This window comes from Anomaloglossus baeobatrachus, chromosome 4 (genome assembly GCF_048569485.1).
Source record: "Anomaloglossus baeobatrachus isolate aAnoBae1 chromosome 4, aAnoBae1.hap1, whole genome shotgun sequence".
NCBI classification, from domain to species: Eukaryota; Metazoa; Chordata; class Amphibia; order Anura; family Aromobatidae; genus Anomaloglossus; species Anomaloglossus baeobatrachus.
In genome coordinates, this window is record NC_134356.1 from 681,127,901 (window position 1) to 681,141,553 (window position 13,653).

Sequence of the window (13,653 nt, forward strand, 5' to 3'; positions counted from 1 at the left end):
GTGAGGTCTGTGTGTCTCTCCCAGTAATATAGGCTGGATGTGAGCTCTGTGTGTCTCTCCCAGTAATATAGACTGGATGTGAGCTCTGTGTGTCATTCTCCCAGTAATATAGACTGGATGTGAGCTCTGTGTGTCTCTCTCCCAGTAATATAGGCTGGATGTGAGCTCTGTGTGTCTCTCCCAGTAATATAGGCTGGATGTGAGCTCTGTGTGTCTCTCCCAGTAATATAGGCTGGATGTGAGCTCTGTGTGTCTCTCCCAGTAATATAGACTGGATGTGAGCTCTGTGTGTCTCTCTCCCAGTAATATAGGCTGGATGTGAGGTCTGTGTGTCTCCCAGGAATATAGACTGGATGTGAACTCTGTGTGTGTCTCCCAGGAATATAGACTGGATGTGAGCTCTGTGTGTGTCTCCCAGTAATATAGGCTGGATGTGAGCTCTGTGTGTGTCTCCCAGTAATATAGACTGGATGTGAGCTCTGTGTGTGTCTCCCAGTAATATAGACTCGATGTGAGCTCTGTGTGTCTCTCTCCCAGTAATATAGGCTGGATGTGAGCTCTGTGTGTCTCTCCCAGTAATATAGGCTGGATGTGAGCTCTGTGTCTCTCTCCCAGTAATATAGGCTGGATGTGAGCTCTGTGTCTCTCTCCCAGTAATATAGACTGGATGTGAGCTCTGTGTGTCTCTCCCAGTAATATAGGCTGGATGTGAGCTCTGTGTGTGTCTCCCAGGAATATAGACTGGATGTGAGCTCTGTGTGTGTCTCCCAGTAATATAGACTGGATGTGAGCTCTGTGTGTCATTCTCCCAGTAATATAGACTGGATGTGAGCTCTGTGTGTCTCTCTCCCAGTAATATAGGCTGGATGTGAGCTCTGTGTGTCTCTCCCAGTAATATAGGCTGGATGTGAGCTCTGTGTGTCTCTCCCAGTAATATAGACTGGATGTGAGCTCTGTGTGTCTCTCTCCCAGTAATATAGGCTGGATGTGAGGTCTGTGTGTCTCTCCCAGTAATATAGGCTGGATGTGAGCTCTGTGTGTGTCTCCCAGGAATATAGACTGGATGTAAGCTCTGTGTGTGTCTCCCAGTAATATGGACTGGATGTGAGCTCTGTGTGTCTCTCTCCCAGTAATATAGGCTGGATGTGAGCTCTGTGTGTCTCTCCCAGTAATATAGGCTGGATGTGAGCTCTGTGTGTCTCTCCCAGTAATATAGGCTGGATGTGAGGTCTGTGTGACTCTCCCAGTAATATAGGCTGGATTTGAGGTCTGTGTGTCACTCCCAGTAATATAGGCAGGATGTGAGGTCTGTGTGTCTCCCAGTAATATAGGCTGGATGGGAAATCTGTGTGTCTCCCAGTAATATAGGCTGGATGTGAGCTCTGTGTGTCTCTCCCAGTATTATAGGCTGGATGTGAGCTCTGTGTGTGTCTCCCAGTAATATAGGCTGGATGTGAGCTCTGTGTGTCTCTCCCAGTAATATAGACTGGATGTGAGCTCTGTGTGTCTCTCCCAGTAATATAGGCTGGATATAAGCTCTGTGTGTGTCTCCCAGTAATATAGACTGGATGTGAGCTCTGTGTGTGTCTCCCAGTAATATAGACTGGATGGGAGCTCTGTGTGTCTCCCAGTAATATAGGCTGGATGTGAGCTCTGTGTGTGTCTCCCAGTAATATAGACTGGATGTGAGCTCTGTGTGTGTCTCCCAGTAATATAGACTGGACGTGAGCTCTATGTGTCTCTCCCAGTAATATGGGCTGGATGTGAGCTCTGTGTGTCTCTCCAGTAATATAGGCTGGATGTGAGCTCTGTGTGTCTCTCCAGTAATATAGGCTGGATGTGAGCTCTATGTGTCCCTCCCAGTAATATAGCTGGTTCTGAGCTCAGTGTGTCCCTCCCAGTAATATAGGTTGGATGTGAGCTCTGTGTGTCTCTCCCAGTAATATAGGCTGGATGTGAGCTCTGTGTGTCTCTCCCAGTAATATAGGCTGGATGTGAGCTCTGTGTCTCTCTCCCAATAATATAGGCTGGATGTGAGCTCTGTGTGTCTCTCCCAGTAATATAGGCTGGATATAAGCTCTGTGTGTGTCTCCCAGTAATATAGACTGGATGTGAGCTCTGTGTGTGTCTCCCAGTAATATAGACTGGATGTGAGCTCTGTGTGTCTCCCAGTAATATAGGCTGGATGTGAGCTCTGTGTGTGTCTCCCAGTAATATAGACTGGATGTGAGCTCTGTGTGTGTCTCCCAGTAATATAGACTGGACGTGAGCTCTGTGTGTCTCTCTCCCAGTAATATGGGCTGGATGTGAGCTCTGTGTGTCTCTCCAGTAATATAGGCTGGATGTGAGCTCTGTGTGTCTCTCCAGTAATATAGGCTGGATGTGAGCTCTATGTGTCCCTCCCAGTAATATAGCTGGTTCTGAGCTCAGTGTGTCCCTCCCAGTAATATAGGTTGGATGTGAGCTCTGTGTGTCTCTCCCAGTAATATAGGCTGGATGTGAGGTCTGTGTGTCTCTCCCAGTAATATAGGCTGGATGTGAGCTCTGTGTGTCTCTCCCAGTAATATAGGCTGGATGTGAGCTCTGTGTCTCTCTCCCAATAATATAGGCTGGATGTGAGCTCTGTGTCTCTCTCCCAGTACTATAGACTGGATGTGAGCTCTGTGTGTCTCTCCCAGTAATATAGACTGGATGTGAGCTCTGTGTGTCTCTCCCAGTAATATAGGCTGGATATAAGCTCTGTGTGTGTCTCCCAGTAATATAGACTGGATGTGAGCTCTGTGTGTCTCTCCCAGTAATATAGGCTGGATGTGAGCTCTGTGTGTCTCTCCCAGTAATATAGGCTGGATGTGAGGTCTGTGTGTCTCTCCCAGTAATATAGGCTGGATGTGAGCTCTGTGTGACTCTCCCAGTAATATAGGCTGGATTTGAGGTCTGTGTGTCACTCCCAGTAATATAGGCAGGATGTGAGGTCTGTGTGTCTCCCAGTAATATAGGCTGGATGGGAAATCTGTGTGTCTCCCAGTAATATAGGCTGGATGTGAGCTCTGTGTGTCTCTCCCAGTATTATAGGCTGGATGTGAGCTCTGTGTGTGTCTCCCAGTAATATAGGCTGGATGTGAGCTCTGTGTGTCTCTCCCAGTAATATAGACTGGATGTGAGCTCTGTGTGTCTCTCCCAGTAATATAGGCTGGATGTAAGCTCTGTGTGTGTCTCCTAGTAATATAGACTGGATGTGAGCTCTGTGTGTGTCTCCCAGTAATATAGACTGGATGTGAGCTCTGTGTGTCTCCCAGTACTATAGACTGGATGTGAGCTCTGTGTGTGTCTCCCAGTAATATAGACTGGATGTGAGGTCTGTGTGTCTCTCCCAGTAATATTGGCTGGATGTGAGCTCTGTGTGTCTCTCCAGTAATATAGGCTGGATGTGAGCTCTGTGTGTCTCTCCAGTAATATAGGCTGGATGTGAGCTCTATGTGTCCCTCCCAGTAATATAGCTGGTTGTGAGCTCAGTGTGTCCCTCCCAGTAATATAGGTTGGATGTGAGCTCTGTGTGTCTCTCCCAGTAATATAGGCTGGATGTGAGCTCTGTGTGTCTCTCCCAGTAATATAGGCTGGATGTGAGCTCTGTGTGACTCTCCCAGTAATATAGGCTGGATTTGAGGTCTGTGTGTCACTCCCAGTAATATAGGCAGGATGTGAGGTCTGTGTGTCTCCCAGTAATATAGGCTGGATGGGAAATCTGTGTGTCTCCCAGTAATATAGGCTGGATGTGAGCTCTGTGTGTCTCTCCCAGTATTATAGGCTGGATGTGAGCTCTGTGTGTGTCTCCCAGTAATATAGGCTGGATGTGAGCTCTGTGTGTCTCTCCCAGTAATATAGACTGGATGTGAGCTCTGTGTGTCTCTCCCAGTAATATAGGCTGGATGTAAGCTCTGTGTGTGTCTCCCAGTAATATAGACTGGATGTGAGCTCTGTGTGTGTCTCCCAGTAATATAGACTGGATGTGAGCTCTGTGTGTGTCTCCCAGTAATATAGACTGGATGTGAGCTCTGTGTGTGTCTCCCAGTAATATGGGCTGGATGTGAGCTCTGTGTGTCTCTCCAGTAATATAGGCTGGATGTGAGCTCTATGTGTCCCTCCCAGTAATATAGCTGGTTGTGAGCTCAGTGTGTCCCTCCCAGTAATATAGGCTGGATGTGAGCTCTGTGTGTCTCTCCCAGTAATATAGGCTGGAGGTGAGCTCTGTGGTTCTCTCCCAGTAATATAGGCTGGATGTGAGCTCTATGTGTCCCTCCCAGTAATATAGCTGGTTGTGAGCTCAGTGTGTCCCTCCCAGTAATATAGGTTGGATGTGAGCTCTGTGTGTCTCTCCCAGTAATATAGGCTGGATGTGAGCTCTGTGTGTCTCTCCCAGTAATATAGGCTGGAGGTGAGCTCTGTGTGTCCTTCCCAGTAATATAGGCTGGATGTAAGCTCTGTGTGTCTCTCCCAGTAATATAGGCTGGATGTGAGCTCTGTGTGTCTCTCCCAGTAATATAGGCTGGATGTGAGCTCTGTGTGTCTCTCCCAGTAATATAGGCTGGAGGTGAGCTCTGTGGGTCTCTCCCAGTACTATAGGCTGGATGTGAGCTGTGCGTCTCTCCCGGTAATATAGACTGGATGTGAGGTCTCTGTGTCTCTCCTAGTAATATAGGCTGGATGTGAGCCTTGTGTGTCTATCCCAGTAATATAGGCTGGATGTGAGCTCTGTGTGTTTCTCCCAGTAATATAAGTGTGATGCCCTAGCCTATCAGGTCATCACAAGGTATTGTGCAATCTGCCCTTCTGTGCAATATCCACCTCCTCCTTGGCTACGGGTCCCTGACCTTTGGTGTTGCCAAGAACAAGCTAATCAAAATCCTAGGAACACTCTGCACCACACCCACCAGACACACCAGTAGCTAACCTGAAGGGAATAGGGTTGTGCACTTGGGAGGTTGGTTAAGGGGAGGTCAGGAGTGTCAAGAGACAGTAAGTAGAAAATTGACTCTCAAGAGGAGAGGTCAGGAGCTGGGCTCCCTGAGGCTACTAGGTGGCAGATATTGGTCTGGGCCTGGTAGCAGGGGATCGTGACAAGGGGCACGGACTGTCGAGGAGGACAGCCGGCGGCCTTGTGCCATCACTGAGCAGGGGCCAGGGCATGACGGGGTACGTGGACCCTAGATCAGGAAGGCATCCTGGCAATTTACCTGACGAGGACAGAGCCTACAAGATCCGTCCTCCACCTGCTCCAAAAATTGGGGTACTAGCGCGGGGGATAGGACTTTCCCACTACATAGTCCAGAAAATCCCAAGCGCGAACCCTGAGAGCAAGCTCACCCAGTTAACCATACTGGTGAGCGGGACCCGACTAGTTTTATGCTAAAGAGACCAGTTACAAGAAAAAGTGCCAAGGAAAAGGTACAACAGGCAACACCAACGGGCACGGGATCCAGGCGTGCTCCCTCCCAGCGGCAGCGGAGTCAAGAACTTTGGTTTACCACAGTTGTCGGTGTCAGCGTTATTAGACTGAGTGAGTAAATAAGTGACCCTTACCGTCCCCACGGCACCTCCCTGTCACCATCACCGAGTCCCGGGGCATCCCCCCTACCCGTGGAGCGGTTAAACACCTGGCTGCCCACACCATCGCCACTGGGAACTCCCAATCGCAGCGGTGGTACTCCATCTTACCACGCACCATGGGTGGCGTCACAAACTGTCCACACCATCCCTTGTAAATAAACCCCCTTTATTCTGAGTGGCCACGCAACCCCGACCCTCAGGTCCGGAGACACCTCGAGCCACCGTGGATCCGGATCTGAGCAGCGGCTTGCTGCTGATTCGGGGGCGGCACATAAGCTGGATGTGAGCTCTGTGTGTCTCTCCCAGTAATATAAGCTGGATGTGATGTCTGTGTGTCTTTCCCAGTAATATAGGCTGGATGTTAGCTCTATGGCCTCCATCCCAGTAATATAGGCTGGATGTGAGGTCTGTGTGTCCCTTCCAGTAATAATAGCTGTATCTCTCTTAGTAATATAGGCTGTGTGTGTGAGCTCTGTGTGTCTCTCCCAGTAATATAGACTAGATGTAAGCTCTGAGTGTCTCTCCCAGTAATTTATGCTTTATGTGAACCCTGTGGCCTCTATCCCAGTAATATAGGCTTGATGTGAGCTCTGGGTGTCTTCCAGTAATATAGGCTGAATGTGAGGACTGTGTGTCTTCCAGTAATATAGGCTGGACGTGAGGTCTGTGTGTCTTCCAGTAATATAGGCTGGACGTGAGGTCTGTGTGTCTTCCAGTAATATAGGCTGAATGTGAGGACTGTGTGTCTTCCAGTAATATAGGCTGGATGTTAGGTCTGTATGTCTTCCAGTAATATAGGCTGGACGTGAGGTCTGTGTGTCTTCCAGTAATATAGGCTGAATGTGAGGACTGTGTGTCTCCCAGTAATATAGGTTGGATGTGAGGTCTGTGTCTCTCTTATTAATATTGGCTGGATGTGAGGTATGTCCTTTTCTCTCAGTAATATAGGCTGGATGTGAGGTGTGTGTCTCTCAGTAATATAGGCTGGATGTGAGGTCTGTGTGTCTTTCCAAGTAATATAGGCTGGATGTGAGGTCTGTGTGTCTCTCCCAGTAATATAGGCTGGATGTGAGGTCTGTGTCTCTCTTATTAATATTGGCTACATGTGAGGTATGTCCTTTTCTCTCAGTAATATAGGCTGGATGTGAGGTCTGTGTGTCTCTCCAGTAATATAGCCTGGATGTGAGGTCTGTGTGTCTCTCCAGTAATACAGGCTGGATGTGAGCTCTGTGTGTCTCCCCCAGTAATATAGGCTGGATGTGAGGTCTGTGTGTCTCCCCCAGTAATATAGGCTGGATGTGAGGTCTGTGTGTCTCTCCAGTAATATAGGCTGGATGTGAGCTCTGTGTGTCTCCCCCAGTAATATAGGCTGGATGTGAGGTCTGTGTGTCTCCCCCAGTAATATAGGCTGGATATGAGGTCTGTTTGTTTGTCCCAGTAATATAGGCTGGATGTGAGGTCTGCATGTCTCCCAGTAATATAGGCTGGATATGAGGTCTGTGTGTCTCTTCCAGTGATAATAACTGTGTTTCTCTCAGTAATATAGGCTGGGTGTAATCTTTGTGTCTATATAGAGGACTGTATTATCTCAAATATCAGCACAACTTCTACCCCACTCCAATTTTCTCTTTTTTCCCCCCTCCTTATCTACTACCTATTTCTTCTCCCTCATTGAAATAATGTGTTTTTTTTCCCACTCAGCAATGTGTAGATCTATATACAAACCTCTACTCTCTGCTGCTTTTTCGGACACTTACAGTATGGAGTGACGAAAGCAGAGAAAGGAACTAGACAAAGCAAATGAACAATTCAAAAAAATTGTGGGAAGGTGTATAGCATTAAGCTATAAGCAATATTTTGTAATTATTTGCTTTTTTCCCCAATTGTGTAGAATGGAATAATTAACTCTAGATTTTTATTGCATAGTAAGGAATTTTGATACTTACACAGTTTTCTTTTTACAAATGATTGCTGAAAAATATAAGCAAAATTACATTTGGGTTTTGTATTTGACAAAGAAGGCAAATGCATTTAGAGAAAATAAAGCGTAGAAGATCCATTCTCGCTGTAACAATGATTCTATTTTTCAGAAATTGAAAATATAAATTTGAATTTTTTTTACACAGATACAGAACCAGGATGTAAAAAAAATTTCTAATGCTTTTTCATTCAAACAAATAAAGATTGTACCTTCATTCTGATTTCAAAGAAAAGCTAAGATTGATGTCATTCACATGATATTGAGAAATAAGCTCTTGTAGATTAGTTACACCAAACATTTCAGGCAAGAAAATACATACTGTAAGTACTCAACAATTGAAAAATTAAAGAATTTACAGCATGAATGTGCTGTCTAATGTGCTTGAAAATTGCCCATAAAAACTCCAATCAATTATGTAGATGGTCAATCAAAGCCAAGTCTATAAAGACATAAAGAGTCCCTGCGTTTATATACAATTTAGCCTTTGACTTGTTATATGCTCTTGTATTTAGTCCTGGTATTCTTCCTTTGAATACATATTTCCATAATATTACACTTAATGAGAATTGTACCAAAATGTCCTTTTCAGATTCCCACAGAATGCCACAATAACGACAACAACAACAATAATGACAACCACAACAACGACAATGACAACAAACACAGAAATCTCTTTGTTTCACCTTATGACAATAGAGGCATTCACTTATAAAGGAGTGCTACATATAAAAGCATGGACCTCATCTTTCAACTTTGTGGAACACAAGATGAAATGAAGATTTGGTGCAAGAGTGGAAAAGTAAAGATGGAGACAAAGGATTGTTATCATCTTCTTTCTTCAGGAGCACAACATTACTTTGCTTCCCGGCTTCCTGCATGGCAAAGAATTGTGAACTCCTAAATATTTACAGTTCAGACCAGTGAATCAGTTGTGTTATTGGTGTTAAAGAGGTTGTTAACTACTTTTACATTGATGGCCTATCCTTAGGAAAGGTCTTCAATGTCTCATCGGCCGGCGTCCAACACTCCGCCCCCCGTCGATCAATTGTTCTCGGTGACGAAGGCAGAAGTGCTCAGTTCCGAGCATCTGGAGTTCTGAATGTTGAAACCCGGCCGATCAGACATTGATGACTTATCCTAAGAATAGGCCATCAATGTAAAAGTACTGGACAATCTTTTTAAGTGTACAATCTCTGATGCTGCTAGTAGAGGATTCTTTGTCTCTGCCATGTTGGAGAATGTCAAGGACACTGATCTGACTAGCATCAGAGCAGGACTCACAAGCTTTACAGAAAACAGCTTGCACGTGCACACTTCTTGCTTAGGAAAACATCCATTCTTGCAGACAGCAGAGGTAGATGGTAACCTAGCGGTATACAATATATTTAAAAACCTTGTTGGGGATTTTTAATAAGAATTACAATACACAGCTGCTTGTTTTTAAAAGCACTTTCCAATTTTAAGTTTCTAAAAAGTTAAGCCCCGTAAAAAGGATCCAATCACTGGGATTTTCATATATAACCTAAAGCCAGTGCTATACTGGCACTATCAGGCTGAGTCTATACATACCTGCAGTGGTCAGCTCGGATGTTTAGGTTTTGAAATCCAAGAAAGTAAAGTTTATAAAATCGTCAGTTTCTTGAGTGACAGCAGCTGAGGATCAGATAATTTCTTGGGGTGTATTCAGAGTTATACCCTCTCGCTGTTAGAATTAGCATAAGTATTATACAATCAATGTAACTTTTCTCTTCCAGGACCTGTGGTGAGGTCATACCCATGTGACTAGAAGGGGCGGGGTCTCAGCAATAGGAAAATGTTGCTTTCTGATATCAGTTTTGTTGTCTGAGGCCCCGCCCCTTCTGGTTTCATGGGTATGACCTCACCACAGGTCCTGGAAGAGAAAAGTTACATTGATAGTATAATACTTATGCTAATTCTAACAGGGGGTGGGGATAAGTATGAATTCCCCCCAGATATTATCTGATCCTCAGCTGCTGTCACTCAAGAAGCTGCCGATGTTATAAACTTTACTTTTTTGGATTTCAAAACCTAAGCATCGAGATGACCACTGCAGGTATGTATAGAATCAGCCTGATAGTGCCAGTATAGCACTGGCTTTAGGTTATAAACGAAAATCCTGATGATTGGTTCCCTTTAATGAATTCCCAACCGTATGATTTTTCCTTTTTGTGCTTTTGTTTTTTTCCTCCCCTTCTTCCAAGAGCTATTACTTTATTTATTTATCCATCCACAAAGCTGTACAAGTGCTTGTGTTTTGTGGGACTTTTTCTTTGGGACAAATTGAGGTGCAAACATGCATCAAAGGCAGGGAAATTGCCTTTGACGTACCTCAAAGGTATGTATGTCAAAGGTCATGAAGGTGTTACAAACACAACCTAAAGCCCTAGTTGAAAAAATGTCATTACAAAAGACTAGAATTGTTCATAAAAGAAGACTTTGGAGTAGAAACCAGTAGAAGGAACGCTGAAAAAATCCTCTTACCTCTTTTCTTTAAAATAACCAAGATCACACACAGGATAAGTAACAGGGCGGCCACAGTGATGGAGATAATGATCACAAGTTGGTAATCACCAAGGACATTTGGAGGTTCTGTAGACAAAGCAATTACAAAATTGATAGATTGCAAGTGAAACATGGAAGCCAGCATAAAATACTGTATCTACAATACATAGTATGTACAGTCATGGCACCCTTGAAATTGTTCCAGATAGTGTTTCTCCAAGAAAATTATTGCAATTATACATGTTTTCTTATACACATGTTTATTTCCTTTGTGTGTATTTGAGCAACACAAAATAACAGAGGAAAAAATGCAAATTGGACATAATTTTAAACAAGAATCCAAAAATGACCCATACAAAATTGCTGTCTTTTTCAACTTAATATTTATTTGCACATTCTTTGGAATAAATACCTGCCATCAATCGCTTCCTATACCCGTCCACAGCTTCTTACTACTTTCACCTGGAATTTCAGATTCTTCTTTATAATCTGCTCCAGGTCTCTCATATTTAAAGGCGTCTTCTCTTCTCCCAACAGCAATTTTCAGATCTGTCCACAGGAGTCAATGTAGATTTAGATCCGGACTCATTGCGGCCACTTCAAAACTATCCATCCCTTTCTTTCTTTCTATCCATTTATGGGACTTCCTTAAGTATGTTTAGAGTCATTGTCCTGCTGGAAGACCCATGACCTAGGACGCAAACACAGCTTTCTGACACTGGGCATAACTTTTCCACCTAAAACTCCTTGGCAATCTTCAGATTTCAAGATGCTTTGCACACAGTGGTATAGGCAGAAAAACAACCAAAACATCTCTGAGCCTCCACCATATTTGACTGTAGGTACTGTGTTCTTTTCCTTGTAGGCCTCATATTTTTGGGAAACAGTAGAATGATTCACTTTACCAAATAGCTGTATTTTGGTCTCATATGTCCAGACGATACTTTTCCAGAAGGATTTTGGCTTAACCATGTACATTTTGACAAACTGCAGTCTAGCTTTTTTATGTCTGTGTGTCAGCAGTGGTGATCTCTTGGGCCTCCTGCCATAGAATTTCTGTTCATTCCAATATGAACAGATAGTCTGTGCTGACACTGATGCACACTGAGCCTGTAGAACAACTTGAATTTCTTTGAAAATTGATTGCAGTTGCTTATCTATCATCTGGACTATCATGCATTGCAACATTTCATCAATTTTTCTCTGCTGTTCACATCCAGGTAGATTAGCTACAGTGCCGTGGGTTGTAAGCTTCTTGATTATGTTGCAGAGCCTGGACAAATGTGACAAGTAGAACTACACAAATGATCTAAAATCATCGAGCAACTGGGTAGTTAAGCCTGCAGCAGCAGACAGGAAGTATCAAGCTTTTGCAATGTGTAGGTTGGTTCCTCTGCAATGCCATGTAGATAACACATGTGATCCCTTGAACTTTGACCTTATCATGTGCTTGTTGGGCGGGTTCCTTTTTCCCATATAACAATGTATCACTATCTCTGTTATGTTTATCGGTGGATTTTCCTGAGAAAGTAGAGGGGATATCTCTTTGAAACGCGTAGAATAAACCATCCACATTGCTTTTTTGGAGTGTTTCTTTGTACAGCAGCGCGGAGTATACCACAATCATCCTGGTTCTTGTTTTGCTTCTGCCTTTGGCACTTGGAATCGGCTGCAGCTGTTATAAGTCTCTATACTGGTTGTGAGTCTCACAACGATTCCAGGTGAGCGGTTTTCCTATTAAAAGTCACCATATTTTACGCTGGTAAGACCCTATTGCGGTCCTTATATCCACAGCTTGATTCCTGTCTATTTCAGTTCAGAGACTGCCAGGAGAGGAGAACAGCTCAGGATAGTTCAAAAGCAAACTGTTCTGCAGCAGAAGTATAGAAGAGAAGGGACCACAGGATTCACCCATCCCACTCACATCACTGCATAAGGTATAGTGTTCTACTCTATGTGCATTCACATTGTAAGGAAAAAGACTCTGTATATGGAGAGAAGATAATCTGTGAACAGACTATAATGTTATTCTGGAAGCCCTGTGTGAACAGTATTAAAGCCTTCAATCTCCTGGAACAGTGTTATATAGCTGTGTGTTGCTGGAAACTGTTACATCATCTCATGTATGGATGATGCTGTTTAAGTGTGCTTTGATTTAATCCTTCAAATTTCCAAAAACTCATGTTTACTTTGCCCAGTTTTAAATATTTTAATAAATAGCATAGATTGGGAATAAACTATATATTAAGTCCGCTTTACACACTACAATATATCTTACGATGTGTCGGCGGGGTCACGTCATAAGTGACGCACATCCGGCATCGTAAGTTATATTGTAGCAAGTAACAGCTACGTGCGATTGCGATTGAACAGTAAAACGTTCATCGCACGCACATCGTACATTCCTCATAAATTGCACATCGGGTTGTTCAATGTTCCCGAGGCAGCACACATCGCAGTGTGTCACACCCCGGGAACGATGAACAGATCTTACCTGCGTCCTGTCGCTCCCGGCCAGCAATGCGGAAGGAAGGAGGTGGGCGGGATTTTTGCGTCCCGCTCATCTTCGCCCCTCCGCTTCTATTGGCCGGCTGCCGCGTGATGTCGCTGTGACGCCAAACGTACCTCCCACTCCAGGAAGTGGACGTTCGCCGCCCTTATCGAGGTTGTATGGAAAGTAAGTACGTGTGACGGGGGTTAATCATTTGTGCGGCAGATTCAACAAAATTGAACGTGCCACACATATCGTATGCGAAATCGTAACATGTAAAGCAGGCTTTACTGACAAACAAATTCTAAAAAATACAATTTTTTTTAATTTACAATGAGTACAAAAAACCCCCCACAGAATAAAAAGTGTTACTTTGCTCATCTTCCCTTTACAGAGTGGCAGACTTACAAAACAAAGGATTATCAAGATCTCTGTAAATGATCTTGTAACTTTGAGATTGTTGATATTTTTCCACAATTTTGGTTCTTACGTCCTCAGACTGTTATCTTCTTTTTCTGTTATCCATGCTTGTATACTCAGTATACAACTCGAGCCTATCCGAGAGTCAAAATGCTTGTTATGAATATTGAGCACCCAAGCATGGTAGTGCTCACTCAATACTAATGATTGGTGAGCATGTTCGCCACTACTCGATAGTCAATCGAGCATCACTGTGCTTGCGTGCACTCAGTGTTCGGCCGAGTATCGCAGGTGCTTGAATGTGTCATTCACGATATGTTAACCACAAAGCACAGGCTGTCTTCAGTGATGGGAGCTGGCATTTCAGTGAGAGCCACTTGCAATCTCTGAATGGATCTCAATGGGGGAAAAAACAAAGTTTTCGGATGTAGTGTGCCCAAAACCGAAAAAAAACAACACCCTCCCTCCCCCATAAATGCTCTGTTTATTGCTGGCTGTAAGTGGGTGGAGAGACAAATTGCCCAATAATTGACTTCCATTATACTCATTACTTCAGTTGAGCCCATCTGAGTGTCTGACTTGCACGACTTGAGTATTAAGCACCCAGGCACTTATAATTAACAGTACCGAGGAT

The 13,653-nt window shown here is 44.1% G+C and overlaps 1 protein-coding gene across 1 annotated transcript in view; it reads right to left on the minus strand.

Moving 5' to 3' along the window:
- Nucleotides 1-13,653, minus strand: part of LOC142302123 (uncharacterized) — a 119,637-nt gene that overhangs the window by 29,095 nt on the left and 76,889 nt on the right. The window contains exons 5-6 of the mRNA XM_075343208.1: nt 10,088-10,195; nt 7,551-7,575 (exon numbers count right to left, since the gene is read on the minus strand). Coding sequence (XP_075199323.1) covers nt 7,551-7,575; nt 10,088-10,195 — 133 coding nt within the window. The remainder of the gene's footprint in view (nt 1-7,550; nt 7,576-10,087; nt 10,196-13,653) is intronic.